Here is a 24042-nt window from a genome sequence, read left to right on the forward strand (position 1 = left end):
GCAAGATACGCAAGTAAAGAGTACAGTGTAAAGAATGCATATTGACTACAACATGGTTCAGGTGGTGCAGGTGTTGTAGAGCCTGACAGCGGTCGGTATGAAGGACCTGCGGAACCTCTCCTTCTTACACCGTGGGTGTAACAGTCTGCTGCTGAAGGAGCTGCCCAGGGAAACAACAGTGTCATGTAGCGGGTGAGAGGTGTTGTCCATGATGGATGTCAGCTTAGCCAACATCCTTCTCTCCCCCACTTCCTCCACGGAGTCCAGAGGACCGTCCAGGACAGAGCTCGCTCTCCTGATCAGTCTATTGATCCTGCTCCTGTCCCTGTCCGTGCTGCCCCCTCTCCAGCAGCCCACAGCATCGAAGATGGCTGAGGCCACCACAGTCATAAAAGGTCCGTAAAAGAGTCCTGCACACACCAAAGTACCTCAGTCTCCTCAGCAGGTGGAGGCGACTCTGGCCCTTCTTGTAGAGGGCGTGGGTGTTGACGGACCAGTCCAGTTTGTTGGTAAGGTGAACACCCAGGAATTTGTAGCTGTCTACCAACTCTATGTCCGCTCCCTGGATGTTCACCGGTGTGAAGAGAGGTCGTACGTTTCCTTTCTGCTATTTCCAAATGGCATTATTTTAGTTTTACTTAAGTTCAAGAATAATCTGTTTTTATCAAACCATGACTTTAATATGACCTTTTCATCCTTGACCTTTATAATGAGTTGTTGTGTGCTTTCCCCACAACAAATGGCAGTGGTATCATCTGCAAATAATACCAACTTTAAGTCCTTTGTCACTTTACAAATGTCATTGATGTACAAATTAAACAGTTTTGGTCCCAATATTGACCCCTGGGGTACTCCACATGTGATATTTAAACTCCCAGATGTGTATTCTCCTAGCTTTACAAATTGCTTCCTGTTTGCTCGGTAGCTTTTAACCCAATTCAAAACGAATCCTCTAATTCCGTACCTTTCTAATTTTGATGATAAAATATTGTGATGAATTGTATGGAAGGTTTTTGTAAGATCCATAAATACTCAATCTGCACACCTTCTGTGGTCTATAGCATGAGTCATTTCCTCCGTGATTTCCATCAGTGCCATAGAAGTTGAAATGTTAGCTCTGTATGCGTATTGACTACCTGCTAGTACTTCATTCTTATTAATGCATTTGTCCAACCTGTTATTAAATAGCTTCTCCATCATTGTAGAAAATGGGGGTAAAAAGGAAACTGGTTGGTCATGAGTAAATTGATGTTTATCTTCATTTTGGAAAATTGGAACCACTTTAGCAATTTTCATTTAGTTAGGAAATGTTCCAGTCTGAAATGATAAGTTACTAATATATGTTAACGCTTCTACAGTAGCATTGCTGAACCTTTTCATTGTTTCCAGTTCAATTCCATGACAATCAGTTGATGTTTTTGCTTTGAAATTGTTGACAATGTCAGTGTTTTACTTTTTAGTTCCATCAGTAAGAAACATGGGATTGAGTTCTATCTATGGTTTCATTCCATTCCTCCATTGTCTGGAGGTTTGGAATGTCTTCTTCCAGTTTAGCTCCAATATTCCCTAAATAATTGTTGAACATTTCAAGTAGCTCATTCATATCATCCTTATTAGTGTTTCCCAGCATAAAATAGTCTGCTTTCTTAGTGCTGTTCCTTAGAACACTATTTAAGATGCTCTCATGTTATTTGTATTCTTATCTATTAAATGACTAGAATATTCCCTCTTGCACTCTCTACATTGTTGTCAGCTTCTTTCTTATACAGTATATTTGTTGTGCTTCTTTAGTTTGTAGAATGATGAATGTCCTGTATGATGTCTTCTTCTTCTTACAGGCGTTTTTTAGTCCTTTTGTCATCCATGGCTGCTGGTTTTTCTTTTGCTTCTTGGACTTTTTGTGTTCTTAAGGTAGAGCTCGATAGAAAGTTGTCATATGCTTCACCCACATCTTTTGCACTGTAGATACTCTCCCATCTTTGTTCTTCTAGATCTTTCCTGAGAGCGCTGACGCTATCCTCTGTGTGCAGTCTTTGTAGCCAGCACCAGTCTTTTATGCTAATGTTCATTGTAAATGATAAACACTGGAAGATGATGATTGATGAACAGGCCACTAGTTGTGGTCTGATCCAAGTCATTGGTGAATATATTGTGGATAAGGGTGGCACAGTACTCTGTTGTTCTGCTTGCTCTAATCAGTTTAGGATATACACTCAAACTGGTCTAGGCGGAGCAAATGAAGATGAAGCAAAGACAAAGAGTTACTGCTTTGCTACGCTACCAAAATGTCCATCAGTGTTTTCCAAAGTCAAAGCTGATGTGTGGGAATATCTTGTTTGACTTGAAACACAAACATAATAGCTCTGCTTTCATGCATGACTAACGACATTAACAAATATTCACATCTGAGAGGGTGAAATGAGAGGATATTGACTTCAAAAAACGATGAATGGAATACCAAAATAGTTGTAGATAGTTGTAGTTGTAGAGAATTGGATAATTGATGAATCGTGGATTGATAGATTCATTGTTGCATCTGTACAACAAGGTAGAGGTGGTGCCATGTGGCTTATGAATGAGTTTGACACCAAGTTGAATTTGAATGGGGACTCATGAACACACAGAAATAAAAACACTCAATAAACTGCAAAAACAGCCATACTCGAAAGAAGCCCAAATGATATTAAAATGAGACAACTTTTCATATTTCAAGCAAAAAATTCTGCCAGTGGGGTAAGCAAAAGTTGCTTGGCTAGAATTCTTATAACTAGAATATTCTTCTTGTGACTTTTAAGAATATAATGAGTCCTAAAATAAGCAAGTTGTTCTTAATCACATAGCTAGATTGAAGTCAAATGTTCTTATGACAAGGTAAGAGAAGAAGATTCTTAAACTGAGATCGAATTTGCTTTTCTGAGTTCTGCAGGACCAGCCAAACTACAAAAAAACCTGTGAAAAATAGGCTATTTCGTTTTGTCAGTGAAGAGAGTGAGTAGTGAGTGAAAAAGGTTAAGTGTGGAGGAAAAGGGGCATCATTCATCCATCCATCCTTCCTTCCTTCATTCATTCATTCATTCAACAAATTCCATGAGCTCGTGAGGCCAATCAGATGATATAAATGAAAAACAAAGGCTTTGACAAGTTAGAAAAGCCAAAGTAGTCGGACTTAACTGCCTCTGTCAGCTCCTGCAGAACAAATTAGGAAATGACAGCAATAACCCTCATTTGTCATTGCGACCTAAAGCGTGACAACGGAGGAAAACTGCCCTAATCAGCAAGTCTGGACAGATAAGCCCCTCCACTAGAAACATTAAAGTCGTGTGGAGAATGGAAGAAAAAGCTGGTTGTAGACAGCCAATCCTGGCCGCATATCAGCGAAAAGCCTGCCTCTTTGGTTTGTGAGGTGAAGTGTCTGCAGTGTTAATTGTAGTTGTATTTATACTTTTTATTTATTAGCTATGCCACGTACATCATGCCTCAGCCTCATATGAGAGCTACATTTGCAAATATTTTGCAGAGGCGCTGAAAATACAAAAAAAGGCCCTGAGAGCTGCATGCAGCAAAGAAGCAGGTTGGTTCCGCAGCCGTGCCAGCGCCGTGCCCGGCAACGTCAACATGTGTGCCAAATGTGCAGCCAGAGTGTGGCGGGAGCGCTGTGCCAGTCTGCCTGCCAGCCAGACTACTTTTTATCCAATCAGACAGTTCTGCTTGAATGAGACTCTTATTCTTTTCTGGTCCCATCTTCTCCCAAAGCTTTACCAGCCTCCCATGAAAAACACAGACACAGGCCTGTGCTCACGCATTTCCCCTTGCACGGCAAGAAGCCTCGGAGGTACGTCGTCACACTTACCTAGAAACCACAACCAGGAAGAGAAGAGTGCAATTTTCTGCTTGCTTCCCCGTCCTTTTTTATTCCCCTCAAGACAAAATTAGGGAGTGAATGAGCATGCCTCACTCTGTTTTTAAAGCACTTCTTCAAAGATATAAAAATCACAGGTTGTCTGCAGATAGGAGACGTGTGAAGGAAAAATGCAGGCTGCCTATCTGTGTGTGGCTTTATTGGACATGATGAGGGATGATATTATGGTGGATGCTCCTGCTGCCGCGCCTGCGAGATGAGGACGGATGGCCATTTGTCTCACTTGCGCGTAGCGTAATGCATTTATCTGTCTCCCTCCCCAAGACTGGACATTGGTGTTCATCAAACAAATTGTCCAAACACTTCTCCATTTTCCTCAGCGCTTGTCATTATTGTCATTGTGTGCCACTTTTCTCTCACATCCTTGCTGCATCATAAGGGGGAATGTTAACCAATAACGGTGCTGTGATTACAGCAGAGTGCTATCACTATACGAGTCGCATCGCTCCAAAAATGCCCCACCACAAGGAAAAAACATAATAAGTCGCATTTACCCGTATTTATCATTATATGGAAAGTGTCCTTACAGCCTCCATCACTGTTTGGTACGGTAACTGTACAACACGTGATAGGAAGGCACTCCAGCGGGTGATCAAGACCTCACAGAACATTGTTGGGGCAGCCCTCCCCTCACTGCAAGACATTTATAAAACTAGAGTCCTACGAAGAACACACAACCTCATCAAGGACAGCACACATCCACAACACTCATTATTCACACTCCTACCGTCAGGCAGACGCTACAGGAGTTTGAAGTCCAGGACCACAAGGCTGGCAAACAGCTTTTACCCACAGGCCATCAGGCTTCTCAACGAAGCACTCGCACACACCACACGCAACACACACTCATAGCACTTTATTTATTTATTTATTTATTTATTTATTTATTTGTATTATTTGTGTGTATTAATGTCTCTTCTGTTGTTGTTGCTTAATTTATTGGTATATATGTTTATGTTTCTTATGTTCTTATTCTTTCTTGTGTTTTCTTTCTTTTCTTGGGAGAATGAAAAGAATAAGATTTTCATTGCATAGTATAACTGCTGTTTTACCACGCACATGACAAAACTCTCTTGAATCTTGAATCTTGAATTTATGGCGGAGTGCCGCTCCTCACATTAAATTCACAAGAAGACAAAGCCAGAGGGAGGGGGCAATGTTCAGCAAGGAGACACAAGCTGATAGAAGTGCTGAATCAATGCCAGAAGACACTTTTAATACGAGATGTGATGCCTGGATGCATCCCGGTGTGTGGAAACCTGACAAACGAACATATTTTAACACCAAAACTCAAATGAATGCAAATGCAGTAATCTCTCACCACCAAATTGTGCTATTGTGTTGCCACCACTGGCACGGGTGCCAGGTGACAAAGGCAGGAAGGTGTCAAAAAGCTATTTGATAATAATAAAGGCTGCGCACACAGGAGAAAAGACAAAGTACAACAAAAGGCACTGATGACAAAAGGTCACCGGGAAACTACAAACAAAAGGACAAAGTAGCAAATGAAGGGAAAACACTGGAAATCCCCAACAACTTACAGGTAATAGTTGGCAGTGGGGAAAAATGGCAGAAAGAGAAATACTAGCAACACACGACACTGGTGAAGGTTCAACAACAACCTGGCACCGACTGACTAGGCAGCACTGCTTAAGAAGAGCTTGATTGCTGATTGGAGGCAGCTGCGCTCATTAGGAGAGCAGGAGAGCAGATCCCTCTGCAGAGCTGAAACGAGACAGCAGAGGGCAGCAGACCAAGCAGAGTGACATATTATTAGTCCAAAAATAGGCACATTTCAGCAAATTTGATGCATTTTTTTCCTAGGTGAAAAAATGTCTAAATGAAGTCAAATACAAATGGAAGGCATTCAGAAGATGCATTTAAAGACATTGCAATGATGGTCACTAGGTGTCAGTCATGTTACAATAGCCACTGCAGGAAGTACTGCACAGACACAAGAAAGACCTCTCCTGATACTAAACGTGTATCAATTTATCTCAATCAAATCAGCTTTATTGGCCAAATCTGCTTACACAAAGCAGGAATTTGACTTGGGTTAAATTAGCTCTCACTGTACATAAACACACTTACATTAAAGAAGTCAATAATGAGGAAGCAATTAAAGAGTAAGATTGAGATGTGCAAAGGGATAAGAATGATATAATGACAGTGCAATTCAAGTAAGTAGGTGTGTGATGAATCACTGAATAATAATGACCTGCATTTAAACAAACCGCAGTATTTACATTGAAGAAAACCTGATGATCAACAGTGATGTGTTCAAGTGTAGAACGGCCTGGGAGAAGAAAGTGTCTCTGTGCCTGGCTGTTTTGACGTACGGTGCTCTGTAGCGCCTACCTGAGGGGGGGAGTTTGTGTCCGGGGTGTGAGTTGTCTGCAGTGATGTTCCCAACAGGTCACAGGCCACTTATGGAGGGAAGGTTGACTCCAATTATTTTTTCTGCAGATGTGATCTTTCTTTGTAGTCCGTTCCTGTCCACTTTGGTTGCAGATCCAAACAGGACAGTGATGGAAGTGCACAGAACAAACTACTATATTGGGTAATAGGAGTGTAAAAGTGACTATAGGGGTGTCATTTCATGTCTAGAGGGCTCTAATCATGTTAAAGTGTATTTAGAAGGTGGTAAACAGGTTTTCTATGTCTTATTTTCTCTTATTATGTCTACTATATTGGGTAATGGGAGTGTAAAGGTGACTATAGGGGTGTTATTTCACGTCTAGAGGGCTCTAATCATGTTAAAGTGTATTTAGAAGGTGGTAAACAGGTTTTCTATGTCTTATTTTCTCTTATGATGTCTACTATATTGGGTAATGGGAGTGTAAAGGTGACTATAGGGGTGCTTTTTTTATGTCTAAGGGCTCCGATCATGTTAAAAAGTGTATTTAGGAGGTAATAAACAGGTTTCCTATGCTCTAACTACAAAAATATTGTATTTATAAATAAGCAGTCCTATTTTGTGGAAATTCACCGACCACAGTCAGGTCTAGAGCCAATTAACCACCATAAATGAGGGATTACTGTAAACTGAAAATCATATGTGTGTATTTAGTTCGTCAGTGGCTAATGCAGCAGCTACAATCTCCAAACTAAACAACACTGCTGTGTAAAATAGCACATTTCTCAATGATGTATGTATTATGTTGCACATTACTTACAGACACATAGAGTCCAAGGCAGAAGTGTAGCAGAAAGTATTTTGTAACAAAAAGCATCCGGTACGTTTTGTATCATTCAGTTTGCACGTCAAACTGTGTGACAAATCAATGAATGATTGTGGCCACTAGTTGTCACCAAAAAAACCCCTTTAACTTCAGGGCAGCGCATGTTGAATTGTGTATTGCATATGTTGTGATAGATCAGTCACACCTGACTGGAAGTCACAGGACCAGCCAAACTATGACTTCTAGTCTGGAAAACACGCGATGACTTGATGAGAAGGTGATGCCAGACACTCCAAAGTAAAACCAGGCTGTCTTGTCTCTTGCAGGTGGATGACGCCATGCTAATGTTTGATAAGACTACAAACAGACATAGAGGTGAGTACACAACATATAGTCACGGTGTGGTAACACACAACGCTTCCATTTCACATGATATTAGATGTTCCATCTGTTGAACAACGGGAGCGTGTCAAACTGATCAATAAGCTGCTGGGACTGGGTTTGGAATGTTGCAGCATTAGCTTTGGTGTGTGTGTGTGTGTGTGTGTGTGTGCTTAAAGGATGTAAGATTGGGAGATGCCGGGTGCTGTGCAGTCAGATAACAGTGTCAGATAACGGCCAGGAGAAGCACTGACGTTATCGCACGCTCATCACCATCTTATCTTTAGATGAGGGAACGTTTCTCTCTCAAGCAGAGGACTTTCCAAAGACAGGTTTCCTCCTCGCAACGTACGCCAGCGCTGTGTGTTTAAGCCAAACGGCACACTCCAAGGCTGGATTTAACCACCGCTTGCCACATATAGGCCTGTCATTTATCTCCACTGCTATTGGCTGTGAGAGCAAGTTTAAAGAAACAGCTTGCCTCGCGCCGTGTGCGTGTGCATGTTAGTGAGTAAGTCAACATGCACTGACGGGTATTTCCACAAGAGAAAGATGCACATCACTCAGTTTCCTTGTTTACCATCGCAGCTTCACATTGAGCTGAGCCAAAATGAAAAAAGACTCATCTTCAACGCCATCAGCACACTTGTTTTTGGTAAATGGATTGATTGGGGCAGAAGGTTGACGATTGGGAATCAATTCCAGGATTTTGCGATCACGCCAAATTTAACCGATTCTCACAAAATGTGCAACCTCTCAACTTTGTCCAATCCCCACAACTTCCCCGCACTCTTCAACAGCAGATTAAGAATATTTGTCTTAAATGAACAATAAAAGTGGTTTCTAAATGTTCTAAATTTAAGAATGGACTCACACACAGAAAATAAATGTAAAGATTTGCTGATTTGGGACCAATGTGAACGCTGCACAGCAAATTTCGTGATTTATTAAGATTTATTTATTTATTAAGATTTATTACATGAAATCTCGTCATAATATCTGTGTAAATGTGTACAATTATTCAACTTGATTCAAGAAAATATGACTTTTCATCTAGTTTAGAAATGTAAAAACGAGTGAATTCACATGCAGATCATGCCAGAAAAGAATTGTGATAGCATTTATGCCAACAGGTTAAAATGAATCTTAGATACAATTACACTTTTTTCTTTTTAAATAAAAAAAAAATCATATAATTTGCTAAAAAAAAGAACACTTTTCTGGCAAAAAATAACTTCATAAGAATTGGCTAGCTATACTTTTTAAATATAAGATTATTTTTCTGATGTGAAAATTGCAGAGTTGGTCCGAAATCAGCAAATCTTGTGTATGAGTCCATTCTTAAATTTAGACAGTTAGCACTTTAATTTAAGGCAAATATATATGAATCTGTTGCTGAAGAATAATGAAAATTAAGTTTTCAGCTTGTTATTAGAAAAAAATGAACTAATTTATGGCAAAAAAATATATCTTGAAAATAATTGGCTAGCTACACTTTGTTAATATAAGATTATTTTTCTCAAGTGAAAATTGCTGGACATTTTTTTTTTCTTTTTAGGAAAAAAATAAGAAATGGTTGCTTAAAATAGGACTTTTCACTGTCTTGAAGGTTTTGCAGTGCAGGGAGATCATGCAAACTCCACACAGAGGTGTTCCAATGGAGATAGAAAGCCAGCTTGTTTCCACGACGCAGTAGTTTGCTATTGTGCTAATTTGATGGTATTGCCATAATATCGGAGCTGAAGTGTCCCACTGTTGCTTTTACAAAGGAAAAACAACAGCACACACTTCTGCTGTTTCTGTCATAATTAGTGAAAGACGCCGTGTGGCTGTTTGTTGTGATGTCACTGTGTTTACGTAGGTGACACAACTGGCTGTGCTGGTGTGCACTGGGAGGCAGGACAGTGTGCATTGCACTGCTTTTTGCCGGCTACAGTATCTGTGTGAGTATGCTGTGCAGACAAACTCTTTGAGCCTGGTAAACACTTTCCAAGTGTGGAACATGTGAACCGGAGTGGAAGTGATCTGTGGCTTTGAGGGGATTTTGATGTGGAGTGACAGAACCCAGTGTGGGGTCTTTGAGACCACGGCGTCTTCCCCGTCTTCTTTCCTCCCCCGTCTGCTGCACAGGCACAGAGGATGGATTCAGCGCTCGGGGACGTTGTTAGACGTTTGCCTTTGGGCAGCAAAATGCCCTTCAAATGAAGACACTGATGGAGAAAAAGCCTCCTTGGTGTTTTTTTTTATTTTCTGATGACAACAGCCGTATTTATATTGAGTGTGACAATGAGGCAGGAGGCAGGTGCCGTTTGGTTCTTCGCTGGCTGCTTCTCTTAATAGCATTTTGATCTTTTGTTCCAGTGGGAATTTGAGACAGTAGACATTTACCGCTTTTATCTTGAGTAGACAACAGGTCTCCCAGATGAAACACACTGAATATTACAGACCCATAAGAAAATGTGAATAATTCATCAGCGTGTAATATTAATGGCTCCGCTGCTTCCATGATCATAAAGGAAAGGGCATTAAATATATTATAAGCCAAACCAGTGCCTTGGTCCGCTGCCTGCACATCCAGTGCAAATCAATCTGCCACCTGTGTCCACTTTTATCCTACACATTGACTCATGAAAAAATAAAAACTAATTTCTAGCCGTCTGAAAACATTCACAGCTTCACTTCACCACTGAAAATGACTGACAAAATGGCTGTGAAAACATCATCATAAATACATGTTGCTAACACACAACTACCAGAACAATCTCAGAGGAAAATACATGCTTTTGCTCCCATTTTCTATGAGCTAAACTCAGATGTGAAATGTTTCTCTATACAGTAATCCCTCTTTTATTACTTTATGATTTATAAATGGAATATTTTTACTGAAAAAAATCATAGAAAACCTGTTTAGAACCTACTAAATACACTTTTTTAACATGATTAGAGCCCTCGAGACAGGAAATAACACCCCCATAGTCACCTTTACACTCCTATTACCCAATATAGTAGACATCATAGAAAATAAGACATACACAAGATATAAATAATATAAATGTACATGATATAAAATAATGTATAGAAATAATATATAAATGTGACAGTCCAGGGATTATTGTGCCTGTTGTGAGATCATTTAAAGCTGCAATAAAAGCCTGTTGTTACAGTGATCAAGTCTGGTGCTTGTGTGCCTGAGTAATTTACTGACACCGAGTGACGGGTGTAGACAACCAGTCTACCACCTGAGACATGCCGCCCCCACCTGAGCCATGCTGCCCCCAGCGTGATTTATTCATTTATTTTTGAAAACCCGAGCTAGAAGTGACCAGGGATGACTTTAGGCAAAAGGTCTCTCTTTTCAAAAATGGTTGTTTTTGTGAGCATTGATCGCTCATAATCCATCCACCTGACAGGTGTGGCATATCATCATGCTAATCAGACTGCATGGTTCTCGCACAGGTGTGTCTTAGGTTGGCCACAATAAAAGGCCACACCAAACTGTGCAGTTGAACACACAGCGCTTGTAGGGTCAGCAGGGTCGCAGGCGAGCTGGAGCCAATCCCAGCTGACTTTGGGTGAGAGGTAGGGTACACCGTGGAGGGGTCACCAGCCAGTTATATTCATATGTTCATATTCATATGTTTACATTCTAATATTAACATGTTCATATTCATATGTCCATATTCATATGTTCACATTCTAATATTAACATGTTCATATTCATATGTTCATATTCATATGTTCACATTCTAATATTAACATGTTCATATTCATATGTTCATATTCATATGTTCACATTCTAATATTAACATGTTCATATTCATATCTTCATATTCATATGTTCACATTCTTATATTAACATGTTCATATTCATATCTTCATATTCATATGTTCACATTCTAATATTAACATGTTCATATTCATGTTCATATTCATATGTTCATATTCATATGTTCATATTCTAATATTAACATGTTCATATTCATATGTTCATATTCATATGTTCACATTCATATGTTCACATTCATATGTTCATATCCATATATTCATATGTTCATATTCATATATTCATATGTTCACATTTGTGTGTTCATATTCATGTGTTCATATTCATATGTTCACATTCATGTGTTCACATTCATATGTTCATATTCATATGTTCACATTCATATGTTCACATTCATATGTTCACATTCATATGTTCACATTTGTGTGTTCATATTCATGTGTTCATATTCATATGTTCACATTCATGTGTTCACATTCATATGTTCATATTCATATGTTCATATCCATATATTCATATGTTCACATTCATATGTTCATATCCATATAGTCATATGTTCATATTCATATGTTCATATTCATATGTTCACATTTGCGTGTTCATATTCATGTGTTCATATTCATATGTTCACATTCATGTGTTCCCATTCATGTTCATATTCATGTGTTCACATTCATGTGTTCACATTCATATGTACATATTCATATTTTCATATGTTCATATTCACATGTTCACATTTGTGTGTTCATATTCATGTGTTCATATTCCAGCATTGCCTTGCCTGTGTGAGTGGATGATTGTCCCCTGATTGGAAGTGTGATATCTGTGGGCTGTGGGGACAAACGTCACACTCGACTAGTAGCAGCGTTGTCCTTCAGACGGTCCCCGTGAGGCCGAACAAACAACAGCCAGAGGAGACATTCGCCAACCTTCCCATTATCGCCCCCCCCCGTCTTATTCTTTCCTGCTTTATTTTACACAGTGCGAGTAGTTTTGCCCCACACCCCACCCTGCCCTGACTCCCACCACCTCTCGTTTTTCTGCCGTCGTGTCTCCTGCTTAGAGGACACTCGCCGTAAGCATGGGCTCCCACAAAGGCGCGTGTAGAGCACCATCTCCTTGGCATTTAAAGGAGTAGAATACTGCCGATTGTGTTGAAAATTGAACTCTCCAAAGCCTCTCTTGCCTCAGCAGCCGCTCATTGTGGATGACTTGAATGTCTCCGGTGAGCAGCTTGGACCGTCCGGGGGTTGATGCCAGAGGGCATCTATTGTTCAGCGCTTTACTGCAGTCTCCTTGCCGCTCCACCTCCATTCCACCTTCCCTTTTCTCTCGGAACTCATTTTGTGCTCAAAAGAAAAGCAAATATGTTTTTTTGAGAATATTGTTTTTGTTCAGCAGACTTTGGGACGGCCACAAATAGATTTCACCCTCATAAACACGTTAGGATGAGAATGTCTGCGCTGTGAATGTAGCTTGTGGTTAAGTCTGTATGGTACAAATGAACTTATTACAACCAGCAAGTCTTCAAGGTCACGTGACCTTAATTGTTCATTTATCCCTTCGTTCTTCATTTCTGCGCATTTACACTTGGTGTCGGCACGTAGGACTTTCTGGAACAGATACTGCAATTATTTGCTATCCTACTAAGTGTACACCTTGAACACCTTTCTGCTGGTTTGGTCGTACATCTCAGCTACACTCCTGATGGAAATGTTAAGAGCACTTGTACATTTTGCACTGTTGGATCTTAAGGAGGTTCTAAGTAGACCTTCAAAATGCAAAAAGAAGAAATGGGAGTGGAACAAGAAAGCCAATTATTGCAAAGAAGTGAAATAGGCTGTTCATCAGCTGATCAAAAGTTTAAGTCCATAGCTAAAAAAAAACAACCAATCTCTTCCCCTAAAATAGAAATCAAATGTCTAAAAAGGGGTGAGTAATGAGTTGCTGTGCCAGTCTTGTTCATGAGGTGAAACATGGCTTTGGGCATGCTTGATGCCAGTGTTTCCAGGAGGCTGCTGGGAATGTTGCTCCACTGTATGGAACTCATGTCCATTTTTGTAAAACCATCCCCAAATGTTCCACATTGGGTTTAGATGAGGGGAACACGCAGCGATGGTCCAAAAGATTGAGCTTATTCCTCTTAGTGAAGTGTAGTGTTGTCCTGTTGAAGAAGCCAGTCATCACCACACAAACCAGGACCTTAAGTCATGAGGGATGCCCCCTGCAACATCTCCACATGCCGTTTGACGCCCCTGCGCACATTGTTCCATTGAAGGATCATGATGGTAGAAAACATCTCAGGTGGGATCTCCTTGTCATGCCAGCAAAGCTTGAAGCCATCAGGACGGTCATGGGAGAAGAAAACCTTCTTCCGCCTTTCAGTGTCCCATGTTTGGTGCTCTCCTGCAAATTCCAAACACCCAATGTTGTGGCCTTGAAGGATACAACATTTTTTCTTCTTCAATCCCTTCTCTGGCAGATGGCATCTGATGGTTATTGGACTGCAATAATGTGCTTTTGAATGGCACCGTTGGCAATGCTGTAAAATCAGACACTATAGTCATTTAAAAGGAAGTTTGACTCACCGCTGAGTGGATAGAAGCCACGGTGATGAGCAACAGCTGCAGCAAGAGGAAGAATAACACAATGACTTCATGGAACTTCCTGGAACTTCCTGGAACTTCCTGGAACTTGCATCCTGCTGCAGCAAGCTAGTGCTATGTTACACCTCGGAACATGTTTTCTCCCACTCCAATTTCTTCTTTTTGCATTTTAAAGTTCTGCTCAGAACCTCCTTAAAAGCCAACATTGCAAAATGTTCACTCTTGACATTTTTCAACTGCACTTAACATTTTGATCTGGAGTTTACAGAACAAGTATATTCTATCATCTACAAAGCAATGAATATAGTATATGTGCTGTAAGTGTGTATTATGTATATGAACAGGGGCAGCTACTTTTAAAATGACCAAGTCCCAAAGATCTACCTCGTACGAGAAATATAGAAAATACATTTACTGTATAAATCTCTGATCGGCTGGCAACCCGTCCAGGATATACCCCGCCTCTCGCCCGAAGTCAGCTGGGATAGGCTCAAGCACATACCCCCGTGACCCTAGTGAAGATGAGCAGCATAGAAAATGGATAGATGGATATATTTGTAAATATGAGTATTTCTGTTTGTTATGCGTGTATACCAGGGGTGCACACACTTTCAGTATTTCACATTCACACTTTCACAGTTTACAGGTCGTCAAAGTAGTTGATATCCTTCAATAATTCACAATTCCATTCAGTATGGCAATAAAGATAATGACACATAATTCCTCAATAGTTGTGTACATAACCTGTCAGTGAAAATACTGTAGCAAATGCTAACTGGACGTAATACATATAGTATTACGTCCAGTTAGCATTTGCTATCAAACATTACCCATGTGCAAGAAATGAAAATGATGATGTAAAAGAAGTCAAGGCAACATATTAAAAAGCTTTCAGCAATGAACACATTTTCCAATTCATCATGAAATCATAGTTTAAGAAAGGGAAGTGTAGAAAACACACATTTCTATAGTGGAGTTCATGATGCCAAGCAAAGACATCAAACTATTGACTTTGTTTCTACATAACTAGTCGCTACAAATGAACACATAACTTTTGTTAGAGAGACTGTATAGACATCTTAGCACTCACTCACTTTATCCATAATCACAATAATAAATGGCCAGGGTCAGGGTTAGGGTTGCATGTCTGTGTGTAGTTTGAGTCGTCTGTTCACCACTTCATGTTTACTGTGGGGGAGCAAGAGCAAATCAGGGGGGGAACTTAATGTCAGCTGACTGATGTCATATGACATCTACAAAGTCACGTTTATGCGATTTATCGAAAAATTATCTTCGCTGTTGACCGGTGGCTGGCATGGACGTAATGGACACCCCTGCCAATGAGCTTGTAAGAAGCTCTAATTGGATGATCCTTAAATCTTTTGGATGTATGAGTCATTGTTTGCTGATGAAATCAACTCCCATCAGGATGTTTTCCTCACTTTCTTGACGTCATTTGGTTCTTTTCAGAGCTGCAAGTAAAAATGTTAAAGGTGGCACTTTTACATATTTATTTTGAGGGATCTGCACCTTCTCTCTCACCTTTTTCTTTTAGATACACCATTAACAAAATGATGAAATCTCTGCGTAACTTTCTTGAATGTTGCGGTGTAAAAGTTAGCACTGGTTAGTGTGGCTTTAACCGTGTGACTGATTTGAAGGCAAATGTGCTTGAAGTGATGCAAGTAGCAGTAATGTGCAACAGATTTTGGGGGTAGGATAAACATTAGTGTCTGTGTCGTGCATATTAGAAAGCATGTTCCTGTAGAAGAAAGGAAGGGATGGCATTGTGTGAGGACGGGCACGGTACGCCATGCATGTGTGTGCAGCCATTTTTCCGCTGTTTGTCAGGCCTGTTTTTCCCACCTGGCAGAGGAACAGAAGACTGTATTGTGTGTCTGTAATCTCTTTACCTGAATTGGCAGAAAAAGCTTGCAAGTGCAGCTCCCAGAGTGGAGTTGGCAGGGAGAAGTCAATGTCACACTGAGCGAGCTGCCGTCCAACCTATTCCAAACTGGTGGTGTGAATTTATAGCAGAGTTACCTACGTGCCTACGTAAGCAACACTTTGGTTTTGTCCAAAGTCCTCCTGCAGCTAACATTTTTTTCTTAGTCGATTCATGTGAAGCTTTGATGAAGGGAGTCATCGGTTAGGTCCTCATGCAGGGGTGTCCAAATCTTTTCCACTGAGGGCCACCAACGTGTAGATATCCCATTTATGCTGTTGTTGTTTTTTTATTTTACAAATATTTCTACATTCTTCTTAAATCATCTTTTACATTTTCTTTTCATAATATCATGTCTTTATTCCCATATATTATAACTTTTTCCCCAACCTAATTTTGCATAACTTGATTGATTGATGGAATTGAAAAATATTCAGATTTGAGAGGCTGAAATCAGAGGATGTTTTCATTTATAAGTAAAAAAAAAACAACATTTAGGGGCTTGTCGATTAATTGGCTCATCAATTAGTCATTAATCATGCATTCATGGATTGATCGTTGCAGCTGTACTCCAAAGCAGTGACCATGCCACAATATCAAATTCATATTTTGAGTTTCTGGTCCTTTTGGGTCGTTATACAACCACCGTTTGACATAAACTCTGGGCTCTCGCCTCACTGCGTGAGAAGGGAAGTATAATTGGCTTTATTATCTTTGGCATCTTCCATTCGTTACACAAAGGCTGCCAGTCCATCCAACCCAAGAAGCGGAGCTGTGCCTCCACAGGTTAACTGTTGCTCCCAGAAAAGCCTCGGTGTTTGACGTCACCACGATGCCTCATCAGCCAGCGGTGTTAGGGATTGAACATGGCCGACTGAGCAGAGGATGTCTGGCTGCAAAGTGATTGCTGGCTCATTGACTGCGTAGGAGCGGGGTGGGATGGGGTTGGGGGGGCGGGGACACATGCTGTTCCAAAAGAAACGGGAAGTGGAAAAAAAAAGAAGGGAGACTCAGAACAAGGAGAAGGAGAGTGATGTCATGGTGAGGGAGAGGAGGAGGAGGAAATAAAGAAAAAGGCAAGTGCCTCAATGGGGAGCCTCCCCCTGCTAACTCCTCTGGCGAGAAACTGCTGCCGATGGCTTCAAAAGAGCGCCAGGTGACCTCGGCCTCCGCTTCTAGCAATTAGAGATCACTCCAGCGGATACCTCCTGGCCAGCCTGCAAATCCCTCCAAAATACCCTCTGATTACTGCTGCAGGACACAGGCTGTTTACCAAATGGATCTCACCATGGTTGAGAGGGAGCTTTGATAATGGCTTCTTTTTCTTCAGACAAGCGATGGAGACCACTCATTCCAGTTTTAAAGATGGCACCACTTAAGACAAGAGAGGAAAAGTTAACCAAGTTGTCGTCCAAGTAGTCTTGCCAGCAAATGGCCGGCACCATTATCGTTACAAGAGCACAAAAACCATTTGGACGCCACTCAAACACACTTTCTTTTCACAAGGCCGTCCACAAGGTCCGCTTTGATTGTGAATATTCTCCACTGGCAATGCCTTTTTAAACAACCCCGATCCCACGTGGTTCCCCTGCAGTTGTGGTGTTTACTTCATGTGCTCTGCAAGGACTCCGTGGCTTCACCCGTTCCATGTGCCCATTGACGTGGCGTCATTGGGATCTACGTAGGCTTTCTCTGAAATCACTCACCTTCACACGTTAGCAGCCAGCGTGAATGTCCTTTAAATGGCAGAGCTAATCGTACGCTCCGAGTCTACCTCCACCTGGGGGCCTCCTGTCATGGCCTAATCGCACTCACAGAGAAGATGAGGTGTTTAGCCACTCTTAGGCTCATGTGCTTGTGGGCTGGCCAGTTAGCATGGTGTCCAGACACACAACCCGACCGATTTTCACAACAGGTCTGAAACACTTGTTCAACTGGATATTTGTCATAACAAACCATCTGAGCTGAGCTGGACAGCCTGGCATCTGTGGCAGCGCAAAAGACACCGAGGAGGCTCGTCTCCTTTCCATCCTGGACAACCAGCAGATTTCTACCACTGCCCTGCTCAGAAGAAAAACTGAGCACATCATTCCTTCCCCACACCATGCGGCTTTTCAACACAACAGAGGGGGAGCCATAAGAACACACACAGGACTGGACTTATTACCTTATCATGAATAATACGCCCTCTACAAGAAGGGCCAGAGTCACCTCCACCTGCTTAGGAGACTGAGGTCCTTTGGTGTGTGCAGGACTCTTTTACGGACCTTTTATGACTGTGGTGGCCTCAGCCATCTTCTATGCTGTGGGCTGCTGGAGAGGGGGCAGCACGGACAGGGACAGGAGCAGGATCAATAGACTGATCAGGAGAGCGAGCTCTGTCCTGGACGGTCCTCTGGACTCCGTGGAGGAAGTGGGGGAGAGAAGGATGTTGGCTAAGCTGACATCCATCATGAACAACACCTCTCACCCGCTACATGACACTGTGGGTTCCCTTAGCAGCTCCTTCAGCAGCAGACTGTTACACCCACGGTGTAAGAAGGAGAGGTTCCGCAGGTCCTTCATACCGACCGCTGTCAGGCTCTACAACACCTGCACCACCTGAACCATGTTGTAGTCACTATGTATTCTTTACTTGCGTATCTTGCTTGCTGCTGTAACAAGTGAATTTCCCTGCTGTGGGATAAATAAAGTACAATACAGTACAGTAATTACTATTATGTATTGCTATTGTTATTATGTATTATTATGCATTATTGGACTACAAATTGGAAGTGAACCATTGGAGATGACTAAAGTATCTAGCTGCAGTATAACTGTCTCCTATTGGTCACAAGAAGGTCCATCAAACATGGATGAATGAAAGTGCTGGACTACACTCCACAAATATTAGAAGAGTCAAGCCAATTCCTTCATTCTTCTTGGAGACTCCAAACATTTGGCTTTGACATCGGAAGAGACCAGAGAACATTTCAATTTTTATTACCTGCTATTTAGATCTGGTTCCCATGGAACCCACCCTTCTTTCATGTGAGCAAGTATTGGACCAGGTGCGTGTTGCTGTCCAGGTGTGTTCTATCACATGACTTATTTCATCTGCATGACTTTTTTCAATCAGTAAATAACACTGAATGTTTATGCTCACTTGCACATTAAGTAGGATAGTGTTTACCCGTGTAGACTACATTTAGAGGTGAAAATGACAGAAAGATTGTGAGAGCTGAAAAGAAACAACACCGGTAACAGGAGTGAAGGTATCGCTATCGACAAAAGTACAATCATACACCACAAGATGCTAACCACTCATTAGCAAGAAGAACAGGAAGGCCAGGTTGGAATTTGCTATCAAGTACTGACATAAGACAAAAAAAATTCTGAGGCAAAAGTATTATGGACTGAGTCTCATCTCAGTACCTTTCGGTAAATTCCAGCCTGGCCTTCCGGTTGAGTGGTTAGCCTCTTGTGGTGTGTCATTGTTCTTTGGTTGATGAAGACTTCTATGTTGTTTCTTTACAGCTCTCACAGTCTTTCTGTCATCACCTGCTGATCTTGTCCTTGCTCTACGTCTGTTACTTAGTACACCAGTGTTTTCTTTGCTTCTTCAGGACATTGCTCAGTGATCAATGTTTGATTTTCTGTCTCCTCTCATTGTCAATTGCTTGGTTTCCTCCATAGACACCTCTCTGGTTTCCATGTTGTTTTCACCTCTAAATGCAGTCTACACGGGTAAAACGTATCCTACCCAATGTGAAAGTGAGCATAGACATTCAGTGTTACTTACCGATTGAATAAGTCATCTCATCTGCTTTTAACAAATGTCAAAAGAAGAGAGTAGGGAAAGAAACCCAAAAGCCCACAAGTAAAAAGGAGAGGAGTGGTAGTCCCTTATGTAGCGGGGGTCTCTGAAAAACTCCAGAGGATCTTATGGCAACACAAAATTCCTACCTATTTCAAACCAGTAAATACCCTGAGACAAAAATGAGTGCATCCTAAAGACAAGGCTCCAAACCAAAAACAGAGCAATGTGGTCTATTCCATCCACTGTAAAGATGAGGCATGCAAAGAGCACTACATTGGGGAAACTAAGCAAATGCTCCAAAAAAGGCTTTATCAACATCGCAGGGACAATTCTAGTGGTCCTCAATCAGCAGTACATCTACACCTTAAAGCAACCAATCACTCTTTTGAGGACAGCGAGGTAAAGATTTTGGCCAAAGAAAACAGATGGTTTGAAAGAGGAGTAAAGGAAGCTATTTTTGTCAAATATCAGAACCCATCATTGAACCAGAATGGTGGTTTGAGGTTTAATTTGGACCCTGTGTTCAGCAGGTTACTGAGACCAAAACCCACAGCTCTTAGTCTTGCAAATGAGGTGAAGCCAGGGCCGAGCCAGAACAATAGATGCTAACGAGCCAGTATCAGAGTCGTTCATACCCAACTACAGGGAGCTACACTTCCCTTTTATCGGAGGTGTTAATAGCAGGATAGGATTATACCACTACTCCGCCCAGGCTTAGTGTAAGGAACCAATAGGAGGAGGGTGTTGGCACACCAATTCCGCCCACTCTTACTGTATTTAAGGCCTAGGCTACCAGCACTCATTAGTTCGCTGACGAAGCTCTTCGGATGAGGAGTGAAACGTCCGACACCTTCTTCACAGAAGCACAGATGACGTCTCAAGAAGCCTTTCCCTCGTAAGTCATCTCATAGGACACACCTGCCACTCACATGGAAAATAGGTGGGTTGAAACAAAAGGTGATATCTTCTAAGCCGTGCATCGTAAATAAAAGCTGAACTGTTGCTCTCGGCTCTCATATTCATCTTTTGCTGTCAAAGCTGAATGTTTTCAACCTACAGCGAAAGTAAAGACATTTATTTACCTACCAGTTCCAATGTATGAGTATGTATATGAGGGAATGTATTCATGATGTAAACAATCTACCAGGCTGCCAAGCACTTTAAAGGGAAAGTGCATTTTGTCATCCATAATCCTTATGTGAGATTCTTTTCTGTGCCTTCTGACGATATAAAAACAGGTGCATGGTCAGAGAGTTACCCCCCCACTTGGTCCCACAAGTCTAGTTCTGGTGGGATTTCCGTGACGTAAAGAGTTTACATCAGGGGTCACCAACGTGGTGCCACGGGCACCAGGTAGCCCCCACGACCACATGAGGTGCCCGCAAGCCTGCTTTTCATTCAGGTTTTCAGTTAATAATGAAAGAACAGTAGAAAGAAATGCATTCTGAAATACAACATGTGAGTTGTGGACACCAGCATTTTGTTTATGTTCTGGTAAAACAAGCATATTTGCTTTGTTTGGGTTTAAAATAAAATCTGAAAATAAATGTTACAAAAATGAGTAGCTCTTGGCCATTTTCATTTTGTAAAAGTAGCTCTCACAAGGAAAAACGTTGGTGACCCCTGGTTTACATGTACATTAAAAAATAAAGAGTTTGGCTTCTCAAAACAATATGCCTTCAAAAGTTGAATACATTTGCATCACAAAGATGCCCTCTCAAAAAAATCAGACCTCACAAATCGCTCGGTGTGATAGTTGTCTCCCGCCGCATCCCTGCAAACTGACGCCTGTGCATTTGTGTGTACGTCACTGTTGACGCTGATGGGGATGTCATGCAGCTTCATGTCAAAAATCCCAACTGTCCCTTTAAAGGAATGTGTATTATACCTGTACTGTGTTGGTGCTCTACGCTACCTGGCAACCCGGGTGCTTCCAGTTTAGAATTAGATTCTGCTGTGAGCACTGCACAGGAAGGAGGATGAAGGCAGGAGATTGTGGAAGAAGGCCTGGGGTTTTAATCTCTTCACCATGTTTATCTGAGCACCAGGAGACAAAGCATGTGCCATTAAAAACATCAGCTGCTCCCACTGCTTGGCCACACAGCTGCACCCCACAAGACGTTTCAAGGACAAAATGAAAAAGGATGACAAAAAAATGTCCAGAAAGGCACGTTTGTGTGTTGTAGGTGTGGTGCGATAGGATGCCTTGTAGAGATATTGATGAGCATGTTCTCTGGATGTGTATGTGGCATATGACTGGGGGAGTCTTTATGTGGCACATCAAGCATCTGTGCTGTGCTCCACATGCTGGAGAAAATACAAAGATCTTCATCCTCAGCTGCCAGGAGGAATCACTTTATTCAGGAAATGGAAATTGTCATCATATTGAGAGTTAGGCAGCCTTTGACCTTGTAATACCCGCACAGCTTCTCTGTTGGTGACCTGCCGGATGCTTTTAGAAAGTGAAAGCATCGTGGAGGATCTACTGCTCACATCATCATTCTCACAACACCTAATAGTGGATTTTCCAAAGTGAAACCTGCTGTGAGATTGACCCAGAATACGCAGGTTGACATCTACCAGCCCACAAATGTGCACACAACCTCAGACATAAGCTTCCATGTTGGCAACACGGCTTCTTCATCTGAGTAATACATCTTTTTTACAACGTGTCACAGTCAAGACATGTACAAATCATTATTTAGGGAACATTGTTCATCCCTCTGCAGTGTCCCCGCTACACTTCCAGCCTGATTGGTGCTTACCCAGGCGTCTTACAGCTGAGCACAGCACAGGAGGGAATTGGCTAAATGTCCGCCACGCCGCCTCCCTGAAATATGTTGCCTTTGGAACATTTGGAAAAACATGCTGATCACACCAACAAAGGCACTCCATTAGTACGCTCCGCACCATGTGCTCACAGTACTCAGTACTCTGTACTCACACAGTATACTGTGTACTTACATACTAGCAATTTCTGCTTTATTCCGTCTTTTTTGGTTGGTTTTTTTATTTCAACATTGCTCTTCAAATTGGGTGTCTTCCAAATTGACACCTCATGCAATTTCATCAACCATCCTCCCCATTGGCAAGCTTCCATTGTCACCTGCACGCTGTCACGGTGTTGGGGGTTTTATTAAACCGACTCCCGGCCATTGTTGCTCCAACTTGCTGCTGATTGGCCTCCTGCAGCCCTGCAGGTTTACCACTTAAACACTCATAGAAAGCTTTTGATTTGTCTTTTTTTCAAGTCTAAACAATCATCACACTGCAGGAGACGTCCCGGCATGGTGCCACACAAGTCAGACTTGATTTGGTGCTTTTGCGGGAAAAATAACAAAAATTCACACTACTCCAAAAAAGCAGGCACAGAGCACATTTGACGACGTCGAGAAGAATAAATCATGATAATAAGTAGTCAGGAGGGACATGTGCTGTCTGTCAGCATATTCCTGGGTGGGGGGTATCAGACTGATGCAACACCATCCAACAATTCTGGTGATTTGGTGATCACGAGCAGCAGAGATGTTTCATGCACCCCATTACACAGCGTAGGATGACCTGTTGGTGTGTGTGTGTGTGTTTGTGTGTGTGTGCGTGTTATAAGTGTTGCCAAGCCAAGCGTACTGTAAGTGTCAGGGTGGAGATGCCTGCTTCATTAGGTACCATGGCAGGAGAATATATGAACAGGGCTGTCCAATGCGTGCACAGGTAAGGGAAGAGATAGAGTGAGCAGAAAACAGTCGGGTAGCCATTGTTCCTGTGGTTTTCCACCGCCGCGTTTTTCCCCAAGTTCACTTCTTTGTGTGCTTGCAAGCGCCAGGGGGATGTTGAGGCTCCCCGGTCACGTTAGGCCCCGTTTTGTGATGCAGAGCCCATTGGGTTTATACCATAATTCCTAATTCATTTATGGCTTTATTAGATTGAATTGATTGCGTCTTGCATGATGCTTGTTTAGCAGCACTGCTGCTGGATTGACAGGTTGCCAGTCATGCTAAGATTCCATATCCCATTGGCGTCACGCAGCAGCACGTTGCTAATTGAGTTGAATGCGTGGCTCGTCTCTCCTCAGTGACTCCATCTGTCGGCGTCTTGTCATCAGTTTGTTTGCACTTGACAGGTTCCAAGTCGGCCTTTGTGCGCCTCTGTGGAGGTGTGCGCGTGTTTTCACTTCTTTTTGTCTGTTCTTCTTAAACATTGTATGCAGGAGCACCAAGAGAGTACAAACCTCTGCTTAAACAAGGTTAAAACATTTGTCGACTGCATCGTCTTATTTGAAGAATACAAACATTGTTGCGGATTCAAAGGAATAGGAACACAAATTCTCACTCCAATGCAAAATGTAAGCATTTGGACATTTTTAAAGGAGACAGACTGTAACAGAGAAAACAAATGCTATATTATTATTTTATAATGTTTTACAAAT

General features: G+C 41.8%; 1 protein-coding gene across 12 annotated transcripts in view; it reads left to right on the forward strand.

Annotated features, from left to right (window-relative positions):
• The window catches only part of msi2b (musashi RNA-binding protein 2b), a 410423-nt gene that overhangs the window by 214146 nt on the left and 172235 nt on the right, over positions 1-24042 (forward strand). For all 12 annotated transcript variants that reach the window (XM_054754385.1, XM_054754384.1, XM_054754391.1 and 9 more), the window contains one exon: positions 7428-7476. In XM_054754385.1, coding sequence (XP_054610360.1) covers positions 7428-7476 — 49 coding nt within the window. The remainder of the gene's footprint in view (positions 1-7427; positions 7477-24042) is intronic.

This window comes from Dunckerocampus dactyliophorus, chromosome 16 (assembly GCF_027744805.1).
Source record: "Dunckerocampus dactyliophorus isolate RoL2022-P2 chromosome 16, RoL_Ddac_1.1, whole genome shotgun sequence".
NCBI lineage: Eukaryota > Metazoa > Chordata > Actinopteri > Syngnathiformes > Syngnathidae > Dunckerocampus > Dunckerocampus dactyliophorus.